This window comes from Dreissena polymorpha, chromosome 12 (genome assembly GCF_020536995.1).
Source record: "Dreissena polymorpha isolate Duluth1 chromosome 12, UMN_Dpol_1.0, whole genome shotgun sequence".
NCBI classification, from domain to species: Eukaryota; Metazoa; Mollusca; class Bivalvia; order Myida; family Dreissenidae; genus Dreissena; species Dreissena polymorpha.
Genome location: NC_068366.1, coordinates 24,492,649 through 24,510,188, shown reverse-complemented (window position 1 = coordinate 24,510,188; position 17,540 = coordinate 24,492,649). Strand labels below are relative to the sequence as shown.

Genomic DNA, 17,540 nt, shown 5'->3' with positions numbered 1-17,540 from the left:
CTACATCAACCACTACTGCTAATACTAATACAACAATAACAACAACACTTTTAACACAACTACTACTACTTCTACTTTCTCTACTACTTCTTCTTATACTACTTACATTTAATGAAGACAATAGATTGTCGATTCTGTCGCCGATTGTGGTGATTATGTGATGTTGACAAGTTATATATGATGTGTCTCGTGAGGTTTAACAAGTATAACTACCAAAGAAAGAAATTTGTTTATATTCAAGCATTATATTATTCTACAAAATCTTTTTGAAAACAACAATAACATTGTGTATCCTGGACAATTATATATAGTTTATCTTAAACCATTTACGAACCCCAACCATTAAATGTCCTTAAGGTCAAGTATATATAGTTTATCTTAAACCATTTACGAACCCCAACCATTAAATGTCCTTAAAACTGGTGTTCATTTTTCTTGTAACTGATGCAGATATTATGCAATCAAATATATATACAATATATGGAATTTGCTTCGGAATGCGCGTTACCATAATTATATCATTCATACATCGGAAATGACATCTTAACTATCGTCTTGTGATCAAATTTTTAATGTAGATTTCTATGAATAATATTGAAAAGTACTACGATCGTCTGCGTACTTCGCATGTTTACATATTGACCTCATATTGATGAATAACTGTCTAACTTTTTCAAACTTTTACATATATATAAATCAATTGATTAATATACATATGTGTTATTTAAGTAAGATTCACTAGTAGGAATAAGTGACGTTTAAACACGCAACCAATTAGCAGTCAAGTAAGTTGTTAAAGGTTAACCTCTATTTCAGACAAATCTCTCGAGTGCCGCATGCAGTTATTGGAAATTCGGAAGGTATTCTTGTTGACTGGCGAAATGGATTGATTTAATAAGCAATACTTGTATTAAAGTTTTAGACGTGATATGTGCTTTCTATTTAATTTCGACGCCGTTCTTATTCCAGTGCCAACGTTACCGGAAAATGGTCAAGTGACGGATGTACTGTTCGAGAATCAAACAATTCATTTACAGTCTGTGATTGCAACCATCTTACCAATTTTGCTGTGCTTATGAGTCCATTTGTCGAAGTAAGTAATTGCTTAGAATTTAGTTTCGGGGCTTAGCGTTGGAATTATTCAATATAAGAACAACTTGTTGTGTTGAGTAGCCATGAGCGTGCTATTGAACTCGTATATCCAGGTAATGTCATGTATATGGCAAAGTGGCTTACAATTTCTATAACACTATGTTTTATTGGCGTACGTATTAAAACTTGTTTTTAATGCGGCAGCAATGTACACTATACATGTAAGAACATGATCTAGCATGTGAACACGTTTTCTATATTTCACATTTAATTGTTTATAAATGAAATTATGAGTTTTGTTGAATACATTTCTTTGTTATATTCTGATGTTATTCCCCTTAACCAATGATCGCATATTTACTGTTTTGTATATAAATAATTTTATTTAAATGTTTAGGCTGACTCGGAGTCCATTCCACTTCGAGTTGTCTCGATTGTCGGCATTGGACTTTCTATGTTGTGTCTGCTGATAACTATCCTGATACACGTATGCCTTTGGAGGTGCGTTGAATATTTAGATATCACATCATCATATGATTGCGTACGAGAAAAAAATACTGTTTATGCTTTTATTTACTTATACTTATAAAATACTTACTTTTATTTATTAATTCCGGTCTTCTTGCTTTCTTTTTCCGTCCAAAATAGTCATGCGATAAATAAGTGACCATGTTCCTTTATATCTATATGTATTCACACAAGTGAAGTAACTTTAATGCGAACATATGCACTAAATTATGTTTTTCCTTAAACGTTTTCGACTAAAATGTGTTTTATGTTACGTAAATATTCGTTGAGTAGTATGTACTCTTTGTTATTTGACTACTGCGTATGTGTTACGCAAATGTGTCCTAAGTAGTTTGGTTTCGATGTTATTGGCCAATAGTTAAAGGTGCTTTTTTTCATAGGTATCTGAAGAGTGAAAGGGCAGTCCTCTTACTCAACCTCAGTATTGCTCTGCTGTCCTCTTATATCATATTTCTGGCTGGAGTTGACCGAACAGAAAGCTCGGTATGATTATAAAAACTATTTACGGACGAGGGATTCCGGAAAATTCATTTACAGATCATTGTATTGTACACATGAGTCAATTTAGATTTAATCTCTGATAACTATACATTGAATCATTTTTAAAAAGGAGTCAATGCCTTTGAAGCCAAAAGCCATGTCTTGTTCAGACATGTTGATAACGTCGCATTGGCAACAGTAAATCGACATGTACGGAGAACATTGAGATTTGTAAATAAGTAATATCACAGACACATACAATGTTAAAAGAGAGAGAAAATCAATAGACTTGATATAATATTACACTTTTAAATTATTTAATCAAGTCGTGTTGCATTATAGTATATAATATGATGTATTATGTAAACGCTTGACATCAGACAAGTGTTTTTAGAAAAATAGACACTATTGTTGTTTTGGGAACACTGAAGCAACTACAGCAAAAACATTTCTTTTAGTACATAATAAACAACATAATTGATGCTAATTATATCATAAATACAAAGGATAAATAAGTGAAACATGTAATGTTGACGGCACCTTTACATTGACAGCACAATAGTTTTGAAAATAAATAATTACAGTACCATACGTTATGTTTGAATCAATATAAATAAATTATTCTTATGTTTATGCTTTAAAGAGACTGTCAACCACGAAGTGCGAAAAAAGAAAAGTTCTAAAATACCGTATCTTTTTACAATTATTAGTTTATATTGATTAAAATATCACGACTGGTATATTACATTACTTGAAAACAGTTAACATTTTCAGTATCTTCGGTAATAAAATTGCGCGATGTGAAATCGGAAGTACATCGCGAAAAAAGGTGACATAACTATAAACACACTATAAATAACGCAAGTAGATTGATCATTTTATATATAAAATATATTCAATTCACTACGCATGCACAATTTGCATTCCTGTGTTTACCACGTGACGATGATGATCAATCTTCTGGCGTTATTTATAGTTAACTGGACGTTACCTGATAGACATACCCAGTACAATTTATTACCGAATATACTGAAAATATGAAAACTTAACAACTTTTGTCAAGTAATGTATCATACCAGTCGTGATATTTTAATCAATATTAACTAATAATTGTAAAAAATACGGTATTTTACAACTTTTCTTTTCTTCGTCGTCGTGGTTGACAGTCCCTTATAGTAATACCATAATATTGTTAAATTAAAAATTAAGCATACGCTCTTTATGAATTTTTAAGAGAGACTTACATCAAATCACAGAAGTAAAAACCGTTTGGAGCTTTTACAAATCAGAAAGTATGCTATGATTAAGCGAATGAGTTTAAACATTTTTATATTGACACAATTTGTACAAAACAATTGTTAAATGACTACGGGAATATTATTGCAAGACATGATGAGATTTGAGTCCCTTTACAGAGGAGGTGAACACTATCAAAGTCATCGATTAGGCTGGTACATAATTACATAAGATGCGTTTGTTTCGAATTAAGACCACTTTATGGCCTGAGCAAAGCTACAGAAGAATGTAATAACATAAAACTGAATTTTTGTTTTATTTCAAAGATTTTTTGCGCTGTGGTGGCGGCATTGCTGCAGTACATATACTTGGTGGTATTCTGTCTGATGTTAGCTGAGGGTATTGAACTAGCAGTGACAGTTCTGTATGTGTTCGCAACAAGGTCTCGACTCCGGGTTCTAGTCGTTTCTGCTTGGCGTATGTACAATCCCTATTAATAGCTTTAATAATTAGTTTTAAATACATTCGTTGGTGTTTGGGTTGATATCATTCATTCGTCGATTAAAGAAAAGTGTATGGGTGTAACTAGGTTGTTTTTAATATACTAAAATGTGTCAACCTTTGAAGTGTTTTAAGTGTTATTATATGCTGCTTGTTTGATTTTAATTTCTTCTGATCGCTTGTGAAGTTAGATATTTAAGTGAAATTTGGTAAGTAATTATAAGGACGCCTTTTTTAGAGTTTCATTTTCAAAAATAATTCGACCTTGTTTAAATTGCTTTGCAGTTTTACCAGCGATAGTTGTTGGCATTTCGCTAGGAGTAACTAAAGCGGAAGGCTATGGAAATAAACATTTGTAAGTTACTTTTATCTTACATGAGCTTTGATTGCATATAAAAATAGTATTGATTATACATACATCTGCTGATAATACTACCAATGTTTATTTAACCTCTTATGCATACTATGAGCATCTCAATTTGGTATAGCCTAATACAATTATTTTCGATTTTTTCTTTTCAGCTGCTGGCTTTCCATCTCCCGTGGTCTAATATGGTCTTTTATCGGACCTGCCTTAGTCATAATAATCGTAAGTGGCGGCTATTTTTTTTAAGTTGTAACAATTAAATACATAGTATTAGAACCTTTTGCATTGCAGCAACTCGTTGCATTGTATTGCATTGTATAATTGTTTTATTGATAATGCAATATTCTGTGATGATTTTTCATGTTTGTGTCAACATATGAACAAATGCTGTAACTCAGAATCTCAATTAATAAATGTTTTATTTCCCTTTCAAGATGAGTGGATAAATTCCTTTGCATTTGTAGTCGTTCGGTCTGTCAGTCGGATGGTAATAGGATCAAACGTTCGCTGAACATGGGGCACAACATTGCCTATTTATAGTATTGATTATGTAGTAAACACGCATACGTCTCGAGGGCTCTATATTTGTTTCGATTTGTGCTCACAGAATGTTAACATTACACACTCTTGGCCATTGTCTTAACTAAACAAAACTTTTTTTCTAGACAGTTTAATTGAGCTCATACGGATTTTTATTGCTTATTTAAGATGATTAAAATAAGTATTATTTATTGAAAGTTGGTTGGTATACATGTTTTACAAACATCTATTGTGAATATACAATGTTCATGTCACTCTACGTCAAATATAACATACATTCCAAAATACACACACCACACAAGCTTAACTTTGAATTGTACTTGTTTGTGTTTTTGCAGTTCAATATTATCTGCCTTATACTGGTTATAAAAATAATGTGTGGCATGAAGTCAATGGAGACGAAGACTTCTGCGGAGAAGATAAAGTAAGTTTGGTTTATTACATTTTTTTACATAAACAACATACTTTATTAATTGATTATTGAAGAACTTTGCTTCAGGTCGCAATATACGTTTTTCACGTGTTATTTGACAGCTTTATTAAAACTGTTTGGACTGCTGTACTTTCGTTTGAAATGCATTATTTTTGTTTTCGCATAAGGTCTACATTGATGAAAAGCATTTACTCGTGCATGCCATCTACCTTTTTTTGTTTTACAACTAAGCAAGTTATTATGTATATAACTTTTCAGGACCAGTTTGCGTTCTCTGTGCGTGCTCGTGCCATTGATGGGCGTTTCGTGGATACTCGGCATCTTCTACATCAACGATGATTTATTTTTCATGCAATACCTGTTCGCAATCTGCAATGGGCTTCAGGTGACAGTACATGACGAGACATGTTTACGCATAATCCATTTTAATCGATTGGATATAGTTTTAATAACATTTCACCTATTGCAATGAATGATTTTGAAACGTTTGTATTATAGTACTTGCATTAACAAAGTTAATGCGTGCTGTTTCGTTTCGAAAAAAAAACATCTTGCAAAATCATAGCATTGAGTGGACCATTTCGTTCCTTTTCTTATAAATATGAATAAGGGGACATACATGAAACATAATGGCAGCGACATTAATTCATTGAATAACTATTTATTGACGGTAAAGTCTTTTTACTATGAAATGTGTTAATCCTAGTATACAAAAAACTTCGATGTGATGAGAACAATTATAAGTAAAAGTTCTTTTTGGAAACACATATGCAGAAATATTGGTATGGTACACCCTAAGTTATTATAATTATGTTTTGTTACTTTGTTACAAAATTAGCCATGAGACCTTTATATTTGTTTCGAATAGTCCTCACACTATGTTGTAAACGATGCGCATTGAGGGTCTTTGATGATATTTTCCCGATATGTGAGTTGTGTATCTTACAAAACTACGACTTACATAGTGAAACGTGTAGTTTCTAGATATATTTACCATTGTTCAATTGGAGATAAGAAAGTCCTTCTTGTATTTATGGTTTTGCTGCAATACTTCTGCTTTAAAGTTTCAATATTACCCAAGCTTAATTTCGATTAATGTAATGTGTTTTTTCTTAAACTGTTTTCACTTTCAGTATATACTTGACCATCAATAAACGTAAATGCATTTTATTCCAGGGAGTGTTCATCTTTATATTCCACTGTGTGCTTAACAAAACAGTAAGTAAAACTTCAAATAACTTCATATATAAACAGAATACTATCATGGGTACTCAGAATACTATCATGGGTACTCCCGCTGTTATTAACACAATTATACACACGACATCTAGACGGCCGTGAGCGCATGATCCGTATACTTAATACCTATATTAACTGTTAATAACCAAAATAAATGCATACAACACATACACTTAGTACTAAGATAACTTGTTTGTTTGAAACATCGCAATTAAAGTTTCAGTAACATAAACAAAACATATCTTTAAGCAAGTAAACACAAGATACCAAAATGCAGTTATTTGATTTGATTATGGTATGTTGCATTCAATGTTTATAGACTAAACGTAGTCTTCATTACTACGCATCATGCTTAATTGAATAGAATGTCTCCGGTTCTAAAAACAGTTTTGACCATCTAAAAGTTGTCAATACTCATCACTTATCTTGGGAAACTAGTTGTGCGCCTCCACACGCGACCTCCAGTAGTGTCCACACACCAGTTTGTGGTCGTCTTCTTAGTGACCGGTCTATTACATGTACAACTACAAACAAATATATAGAGCATGTTGCATGTTGTTTGACCAAATTTCATTCACGATTGCTTATCAAAAATGTATTTCACGAGTGGCCGATAACCCAATGAAAATGTACATTGTATATATTAATTTAGACACGTGCGGAAGTTACCTAAGTGCATATGTTGGCATCATCAGTTGATAAAATATTCAAACAGCCATGATAATTCTCTATTCAACCGCGTGCACCACCAGCGACTTATTTAGAAACTACATACCTATAGAATCAAAGGTATACTTCTGATTAGATCCAGTCACTCTTTCTAATCATGCTGCAGTGTCAGTGCTCCTATGAATGTCCAGTATTCTACATGGTCCCCCAAAGGTATTTCGTCTAACCGTACATATGCCTTTTCTTTTGTTTATCGACCTGAATATCTACTGCTTTAATCCAGCACTCGGCTTATTGCAGATACAAGAATCTGTTAACCGCCAGATAAGATCTAACCAAGAAAAAACTGATTCTACGGGAAGATTTAGACACATTTTCCAAGTGGATTGCAAGATGGGGAATGGAATGTCATATACAAAATTAAACTCTCTTAAAGATAACCTTCTCTTAATACCCACTGCAATCAATCTACACATCAACAAGTTTTCAGCTGAGCGAAAAACAAGCCTTTAAGTATTTGGCTCGGACATTCACCATGAAATGGGCTGGAAATAACCCATTGACAAACATACCTCGTTCGATCTAACTTGACATATTGCTGCAATATCAGGAACACATAAAATAAGTTATTAATAAAGTGAAGATGGTAAACGTTTTGCAACAACCTAGTTGCACAACACCAGCAATGTGTCCGATATGTTCCACTGAGATTAATGGTAAACATGGTAAATACGCCGATCAAAACCGCCAGGTTTTCTTGTTCAATAAAAAAGAAATAACCTATTTGTGTTTATTTCTCCGCAGCAAACGATTTCTAGACGAAGAGTTTCTTTCCTTGCGTAATCTCACTTTGTAACCAGTCGCTGAGACCTATGCGTTCGCATGCATCTTTCAAGACATAAGCTTGGTCGTCGAGGCGTGGTCCTAGTGCAGCAACAAAAAACTAATTGGTTTCGATGTTATGTCTGGCATACTAACTTGTCGACTTTTATCTCTAATTTTTACTGTTTAACGTTTGCGGATCTATACCCACAGGCCGCTTTTGTATAACAATCGTTCGTACATTTGCTCATTTCTCGAACGTAGTCAAATAAGTGTTAATATTCGACAATATTAAGAACCTATTAACAGGAACATGCAAAAGTACGACACCTTTCAAAACGACCGCCATTTTGCTATGAATAAAAGCCTGAAACCGTTATATGCTCTTATTTTTGTTGGGATTGAACTTTTATGGGTCAATACTACCTTCTCTCATATTGGTATGGAATTAATATAGACTTTTGATGCATGTTAGGTGGATCCACCTTTATGGGTCAAAACTACCTTTTCTCATATTGGTATGGAATTAATGTAGACTTTTGATGCATGTAAAGTGGATCATATCCCATGATGTCAATACTAAGCCTTGATTATTGCGAATTGTCGAGCTGCTATGTCATGGGTTTCTTAGGTCGCAACCATACATTTTCGATTGGATCAAATAAAGAGTACTGTGAGGCCAACATTGTCTTCTTGAACTATCAATGTTTTAATATTAAAATGTGTTTGATCTGAAGGCCTTTTCAAGTCTTTTAGTGCGTCAATTCATTTACTGATGTAAATATTGCCATACATGAAAGCCAGCATTCCAACACCACTGAAACACTTTGTAAACCCATACAATAACACTGATGGGGGCACCTTGCTCAGCCGAAATGTAACCCTGACATTCTTCTCGCCGCTTTATTTGACTTAATATGTACTTGTTATTGTAAATCAGGCTTCAAATTCACCATTATTTTATCACTGAAAATGTTTTTGAATGGGTATCTACTGCCCTTTGTTACTTGGTTCATCACAAATAAATTCGCTAACGCTTTTTAATTGTCGAATTCCGCATGTTTTTTTTCTGGACCGCCCGTCTCCAAAAGCCCTTATGTTGCAAAGGTATCTACACTGTTCTTACAGCACACCGTTGAACAATTGCTTCATTTCATTTTGATGCAATATTCCGAAGAAACTGTCTTAAATCTTTCTTAATGATCAGCACATGTTTTCTGGCCGCGTTCTGTTAAAAGTTGTGTTTGACCAGTTCGTTAGATACATTCAGGAGTTTTACCTTGAATGAATACATTTTTGTTTTAATGTTTCGGTTGTATTTTCATTTAGCCAAAATACATAACACCAGAGCCACTATTTGTTTTCTCCTGTAGCGTAATTCCTTAACTGTAGTTCCTCGCTTTGACAGCAAAAAGTTGTATCTGCTGTGGACAGACGATAAACCATCGGGTTTTGACAAGTTTTGGTAAAGTTGTTTCCCTTTGATCATAATTGTCATTTTAAACCTAACACGACGCGGTGGATATTATATTATTTAAAACCAGCCGACAACGTGAAGTTAAATTACGCCATTTCTAAAACTGATTCATTTTATGCATGACGCTGAACACGTAGATGCAAAAGGCATTGGTGCCACAATAACGCTGTAGCTTTAAATGAAAATTATTTTTGTGTCACAATGACGCTATAGATGTAAATGCAAATTACTTTGCTGTCACGATGACGCTGTAAATGTAACTGCAAATTACTTTGCTGTAACAATGACGCTATAGATGTAAATGCAAATTAATTTGCTGTCACAATGGCAGTGTAAATGTAAATGCGAATTACTTTGATATCACAATGACGCTGTAAATGTAAATGCAAATTATTTTTATGTCGCAATGACGCTTTATATGTTAATGCAAATTACTTTGATGTCACAATGACGATGTAAATGTAAATGCAAATGTTTATGCCGCAATGACGCTTTAGATGATAATGCAAATTACTTTGATGCCACAATGACGCTTTAAATGTAAATGCAAATTAGTTTAATGCTACAATGACGCTATAGATGTAAATGCAAATAAAATGGATTCCACAATAAAAACGTAATAACGATCTTATACAAAACTATAGTTTGTTATGATTAATAAATATTAAGTATTGAAATATTGTACATTGCAATATACAAAAAAAATATACAAGATTAATGACACAACAATTACACGCATACGATCATGGCCACGAATAACGGATCACTAGCACATTTTTTAACTTACTTTACCATACCCAGAAAATGTACATCCTTGTATATGTATAATAGTGAACATGTTAAGAAATGTTTTACATAACTATGCGTTTTCATCATTATCATATTTACTTAAGTTCCATGTTATTATTATATGTACTGCTCATTGAAATACGTAGTGTTACGAAAATTATTTTTGATCGACTATATATTCTATAAAGGTGCATTGTTTTCTAATTGCAGTGTATATTTCAAATAAGTGCAATTTCCTATAAAACACGAACATGATAAACAATTCTATTTATTTCAGATTTCTATTCTGTTTAAAAAACTATGTGGACTTTATGACAATAATGCCTCACATCGAGTTTATTGTTTGGTTATACATACAAATATTACACTGCATTTACCGACTGTTCTCGATAGGTAAGACAAGCCTTGAAAAGAGATGCAAGTCGGCGTGAAACACTGCGCTCAACAAGACGGTCAACTTTTGTAAGTTTAAGTTATTGTGTACGTCGTTCCTTAGCGCATGTTATACAGAATTTGTTTGATTTTGGTTTTTGTTAAGTTTATAAAAAGTTTTTGCTTATTTCGTATAACCGTTTTAATAGTTGTTATGTCAGAGCATTGTTGTATGTTTACTTATATTTTTCCTAAGCAAGCGTATACCATATGAGAGATAGAGCAGTTAAAAATTCACATAGTCTTACGGTTACTGAAATGTGACCAATTTTAATGGTTTCGGGCTAAAGGCCTTCGTTATAATTTCAGACAAACCCTTACACAAATAATGTGACCTTGCTATACGTGTTGCTCGGCGTTATGAAAGTATACTTAAAGAACAAAATGCCCGGACAAAAATTCAAAATTGTGAAATTGTATTTATTTATCACGGAACTGTGCACAGTGCTTTATATAATCCACATACTCGTTTGTATATAAAATGTTTTGAATTAATAAGAATATATTATCAATTATATTGCAGCAATCGACTTTCCAAGGAGAAAACAAATATTCGTCTTCGAATAAGTTCAACTGTAAGCAAAATAGTATTAAATCAACTGAACCACTTTTATTATTAGCAGTCTCATTACGAATAACCGATATTAACATTTAAACTGACTGTTAGGCGGTAACGATTATTTACAAGATTTACAAGAGTCATTATTATTATTTATGTAGCACGATATTACAAACTTTATGATTTTTTTACATCACTATCGAAAATAATGGTTAACTCTTCTAATTGTGATTTCTCAAAGTTTGTTCCCTCGTACAGTATTTTCGTATTACTCTGGTGACATGTAATATGGGACATCCAATTAAAACATCTCATAATCGATGTTAATGACTTTAACCTATTAACGATGACCATGAATATTAATGCTCTACACGTTTGTTGAAACAATAATATCCTTGCCCTATCACTATTTCATAATAAATGTACTAAAATATACCTGTATCTTCAGCGAAGTCCGAAAATGCAGAATTCACCTCGTCCGATTGGAGAAACAAGGTAACTGTATGTCATGCTGTAATAAATAAATCGCTAGTTTCTGTTAAGATCGATTTTAACGACTAAACATGTGAATTTTGTATATTGCACAATACTAACGATTTCAAATTCCATGCGACATCTACAAACAGGTTGGCATAATTCGTACACGTGTTTATTTATATACACCACACAATCAATATAGGATTCACACAATCACCATGTTTTGTACTGAAAATTAAACAAATCCGTTTAGTTTTTATTTATATTCTTAAAAGTTACAGACTCCTTGAGACCTACAAAAAGCCTGTCGACACATTGTCCTATTAAATTGACATTCGGTCAGAAATCTCTTAAATGTTCAGTTTCTTCTCAAAGAAAATGTTATAAACCAGTGCTGAAATGTTGTTAGACAGTTTCTGTTGTTTGTCGATTTTCCTGACTGTCTGACAGGTCTCACAAGTCTGAAGATACTTAAATGTTCATTATCATGTATGTTTTTATTAGGGATGGCAACAATTATTCGGTTAACCGGTTATCCGTTTCTTAAGGAGGTTAACCGGTTACAATATTAATATTCGGTTGCTCTTCGGAAAACACAATTTTTGTTTGAACGCAGTAAATGCTCAAATTGTTAGTTTTGTTTTACTTTATTTCACTGTATTGGCTAATCCGCTCATCTTATCGCAAATTATCCGCAATTGACATGGCGCCTTATCTATGATCGCTCCGCCCACTAGAATTGATCCACCAATCAGCGATCGATTAATCGGGCGCACTCGTTAGCAACGACCTGTCCGCCATTTTCTAGACAAGCTACATGTTTAGGTTCACTTTTATTCCAAGGAGTTTCTTTTGTTTTCCTCTTAAAAAAACGATTAAAATGGTTAAACGGTGTCAATGTGGATTTTGTAACTCGGACAATCGATATCCTGACAGATTAGTTGGTGACATTGAAGATAAGTTAGATGAATTAAAATTTATATTATTTCCAACGCGGCAATGCGGTCTTGACAAGAATGAGTGGGAGCTTCAAGAATTACCGAGATCCCCTTTATAGAACATTAATTTATTTCACAAACTTGAAATGTCATATAAGCAATAACTAAGCATTATTAAGAGTGTATTATGTCACGTGTGCATGTAAAATAATTGAGAATTTGGGTACCCAATTCGTGTAACTTTACGAAATCCCCGTTAAAAATCGCGTTTCTGTGTGTGTCAGAAACAAGTAAAAACCATTATGTTATTATTTTAATAAAGACGTATCGATAAATGCTATTGTAAAAGAGTTATTATTTCTGATATTAGTTAACCAACAAATGCGGTAACTTCGGGGAAGTCGGTACCTGCGCGAGCGTCTGATATTGGTAGCCTTATTAATTTATAATAGCCCGACCGTATTCCATTTCGTACAACGCTAATTTTATATTATACAATGTCCAAACTTACTGTGTTGTTTTTGCGCTTTAAATTAAAGTGATTGATAAATGTCCCATTAGCAATGTTTAATATGATTAATATCACTTTTATACGCAATAACATGTGGGATTGAGGTACCCACCCGACGTCAGAAAGCGCGTAAAACTTCACCGAATTCCCAGTTATAAAGCGCTATTTCGTGTCAAATACACGGGAAGGGGGAAATGTCTCGGTAATAATTTTGTTAATAACACGGGTAAATACCGGTGAAGTGTTAATTTATTGCAAATACCACCATTACACGTAATAACGGGTTCGATTTCGGTAAGCGCGCAAGCGTTTGAGAGCGTGTTTAATGTACCAATTTACCCGTTATAAATAGCCGATGTTCTTTTTAATCGTATATTTTTTGAATTTGCAGAATAACAAAATGGCATCAACCCCTTTACAAGTGTAATATGGTGTTAAACAAGTCCATAAAATCATCCGGAATATCGCGTAAATCTTTATGCAGTATATAGGCAAATAATCCATTTTTGTGTTAGCTTGTCTAGGTTTTCTTCCCGCTGAGCCACGTGATTAAGTGGGCGGAGCGATCACTGATAAGGCGTCATGTCAATTACCACCCCGTGATGCACCATGCGGATCAAAAGCGATTAGAGTTGTAAAGTAACGGGGTGCAGCGGATTAATGAACAGGTTTTATTGTGTCATTGTGTTGACTACAATTGCTTGATAAAATCAATAAAGCTGGACACTGTGATTACACCCGATCACTGTTGTTTTAACAACTATTGCAAATTTAAACAACCTAATAAAGACATTGAGTATAAACAGGCCTTAACAACAGAGGTTAGAAAACCACTATGCTTATTGCAAAGTATATTTACGCTAATTGACAATTGTTATTAATCAGCAGTTAATGCACGTAACTCTTAAAGGATAATGAGTGTTAATAAAACACAACATAATTCGAATTCTGCACTAGCTTTCATTGGTCAAGGTTGGGAACAATAATTATGGGTAAATGACATGAAGGTAATATTACAACAGAGAAACATAACAATTCACCGACAAGCATGTAAACAATGTCGGAAATGACTTTCAGAAATGACTAAGTTTTGGATTCCCAATTTAAAGGACCTACACAATTTGTAAAGAAACAGTTTTTTAATTGATAACATGGTTTCAGTAATTAGGTTACAAGACAATCAACAAGACAGAGTATATTTGCATATACATGTAATTGTTTATAAACTAATACGTTTTTCGGAAGTTTTTTTCATTTATGTGTCAATACGACGGTCGGTTAACTGGTTAACCGCTCGAATATCGAAACAGGTTAACCGGTTACGGATTTGCTTAGATTTGCCATCCCTAGTTTATATAATGAAATATGTGTCAAGCCATAAGCAATATTTTTAACCACGTGAATGTCTGACCATAACGACTAATTAAGTTCTCACTTAACTAACTACTAATTAATAATTATAAACTACTTGTTTAGAAGCTTTTGGTATATATGCAGTATTTTTGTGTTACTCTTTATTCTAAAATTACCTTTAATCAAGTCAATTAATTTATAATTATATGTATTTGAGTTTTAAAAGACCTCGCAATCTCATCAGAAATGAGACGAAATTACGGATAACAAGGACAAAACGTAGAAGCTCGCCAGGTGTATATTTAAGTAGTTCAGCATAATAACCTAAAAATTGTATTGACATAATAAGCATCAACGCCGAATGTCGTTTTAAGTTGATTCACGTGTACGCTTCTTTTTAGGTGTCAGAACGCAAATCAGAATCCTCAGGAGGGCCATTTTATATGCCGCTTGTAGGCGAGATGATCAACAGAATTAGGAGACCAGCTCTCTCTGTCAATCCACGGGCTCTACCGCCTCACTCCAGAGACGACACAGTATTTGATAACGATGATAGTACATTATCACGTTATAATTCGTTTAAATTAGATAGCGTTGGCTTAGGTGGAACATCCACACATGTTTGACTCTGTATTATTCTTAAAATTATATGCTACACCTGTTGTTAAGCAGTGAAAAAAGCATCGTTGTTTTAACGTAGCGTTCCTATTTTAAATATACTCACTCATTATGATATGCATGGTTGTAAGCTTAAGCCAACGTTATGAATATACTTAACGGTATTTACTGTTTTGGGGATGTAACTTTGTTTGTATGTGCTGCATTACAGTTGTTTACAAAACAATACACCCACTTTTGTGATAAACCGACAACTTATTTCTTATTTTCACAGCGAATTGTAATTGAACATTTCTCTGTTCACAGTAAACGTATTTTTTCAATAATTGTTTTTAAACACGTTTTATAATGCATATGTGTCTTATATTACCACTGTATTTAAACATGTGTTACGAATCCTTACATTGATTGGTGCCAAGAGTGGCGCGACTCATTTTTCTGACAATAAATCTGCGAAGAACGTTCTGTCACCCGATATTCTAATATTAAATAACGCAAGTTCTATTGCCATTATTATGTGATTCTCCTACATGTTAGATTGCAAAACGGCAACTCTTCTGAAAAACTTTTCTGAAAAACAAAAAAAAGATCCATGTTTCAACAGACCGTAAATTCACAGAGTGGTTAAAATTTGAAAACCAAGTTGAGACCTTAATAAATTAAGACCGCCAGCTTTGGTTACTTTTAGACAACAGCCATTTCAGTGTACTAGAAGCTAGCGTCAACGGTAGACAACATACGACCCATAATACTGATACTCACTTGCATGATTGGTTTGAATGAAAGCCTACCGAACCTGCACTTCCATTGAAACAGCAGAACACTGCCAATGCAAATACGAATGTGAAACGGCGCAATGACCCAAAAGCGTTCAAAACTAAGCAAGTTCAGGAGGATAAACTCCGAATATCACCGCAAGAATCGTTACGAAAAAAACCGACCAGACTAAATCTACAGTGACTAGCCTATAAAAACACGTACTCACCAACGCTGAACAAAATCTCCTTGAAAAGGGCCTTACATTCATCCCAAGTCGTAAGAGTATTGATAAGGTGAAATTGCTAGCTGACCTTGGGGAATGGGAGCACAGAATGCGATTACGGGAATATTTTGCGGACACTGAAAGCAAACCAATTATGAAACAGTGAATAATCGATAAGTTCCGAGTAAAACCAAAAAGCAGATGTACTTTTAACGCGGGAAGGGGCCCAGGCCTCGACCTTGATGTTGAACTGGTAAAGAATGATATCATCTCAAATTTAAAGACGACTGGTAAATTGAATCTAGACAAAAATGAAAACAAAGCATTCCACGAACTATTACACAATGATTCAAAAATCATTAGACCGGCGGACAAGGGTTCTGGCATAGTCATACTAGATAAATAAGTGTACATAGAGTCGCTCAAACACGAAATGAATGAAGATGATGCATATACATCTACTGAAGGTGATACAAGCAAATAAAGTATGAAGAATGTGAAATCGCTCGTAAATAAACTTCACCGACAAGGCAGTCTCTCTGGTGATAAGAAACAATATTTGATACCAATGTATCCACAAGCAGGTAAACTCACAGGGAATCAATACAGCTACAGAGCAATTAGCCGACTTTGCCGAGCATGAATTAAATTAATATGTGGAGTTTTCGCCAAGTTACGTTAGAAACACTACGGAGTTTATACAGAAACTAAAAGAAGTCAAAGAACCACTGCCGGACGACCACATTTTTCTACTATTTTGCTATGACGTCAGGAAACTGTATCCATCCATACCCAGAAGAGAAGGATAAGAAGCTAGCAGGAAAGCATTGAACGCGCGCTCAAACCCACTTGTCACTTCCACTGATGATATGATTGACATACGCACGACAGTGTTTGAAAACAACAATTTCAGTCTAAATGAATACAACTACGTAGAGACAGACGGAGTGGCGATCGGCTCAAGACTGGGGGAAAATTGCGCGTGTAGCTATTTGAGGAAGTTGAACGAAGAACTCATGACAGCTAATAAAGTACCGGCATTTTATAAGAGGTTTAAAGACGACGGTTTTGGAATATGGTTAGGCACTGCACGTGAGCTTTAGGTTTTCACCATACATGCGAATTCCATACACGAGAATATTCAAGTCGACCTTCGATATGGTCCGCATAGTATCGTTTTCCTTGATACAACCGAACGGATGCGGAATGTTCATATTTACAGAGATCTGTATGTTAAACCCACGGACAAACGGCTCTACATACGTAAAAACTCGGGCCACCCCCTCTAGAAATAAAAGATCGTTAGCTTATGGACTCGGATTGCGAATACGAAGAATATTTGAACAAGAAGAAGAATTCAAGAAGCATAGAAATTGCACTTAAGAACACGCGGGTATATCGGGAAATTCGTAGAAGGTCAGTTACAGAAGGTACATACACAGTCGCGCAAAGATTTACTGGAAAATGCAAAGAAACAAAGGTCAAATGTTCAGAGTT

At 34.1% G+C, this 17,540-nt stretch overlaps 1 protein-coding gene across 1 annotated transcript in view; it reads left to right on the top strand.

The window, feature by feature from the left end:
* LOC127852447 (neurogenic locus Notch protein-like) overlaps positions 1-7,311 on the top strand; it is a 56,630-nt gene extending 49,319 nt beyond the window's left edge. Inside the window, exons 43-53 of the mRNA XM_052386402.1 lie at positions 817-860; positions 970-1,093; positions 1,490-1,593; positions 2,001-2,103; positions 3,663-3,813; positions 4,123-4,192; positions 4,360-4,426; positions 5,083-5,168; positions 5,436-5,562; positions 6,354-6,395; positions 7,252-7,311. Of these exons, the coding sequence (XP_052242362.1) occupies positions 817-860; positions 970-1,093; positions 1,490-1,593; positions 2,001-2,103; positions 3,663-3,813; positions 4,123-4,192; positions 4,360-4,426; positions 5,083-5,168; positions 5,436-5,562; positions 6,354-6,395; positions 7,252-7,311 (978 nt within the window). The remainder of the gene's footprint in view (positions 1-816; positions 861-969; positions 1,094-1,489; positions 1,594-2,000; positions 2,104-3,662; positions 3,814-4,122; positions 4,193-4,359; positions 4,427-5,082; positions 5,169-5,435; positions 5,563-6,353; positions 6,396-7,251) is intronic.
* The last annotated feature ends 10,229 nt before the right edge of the window (positions 7,312-17,540 follow it).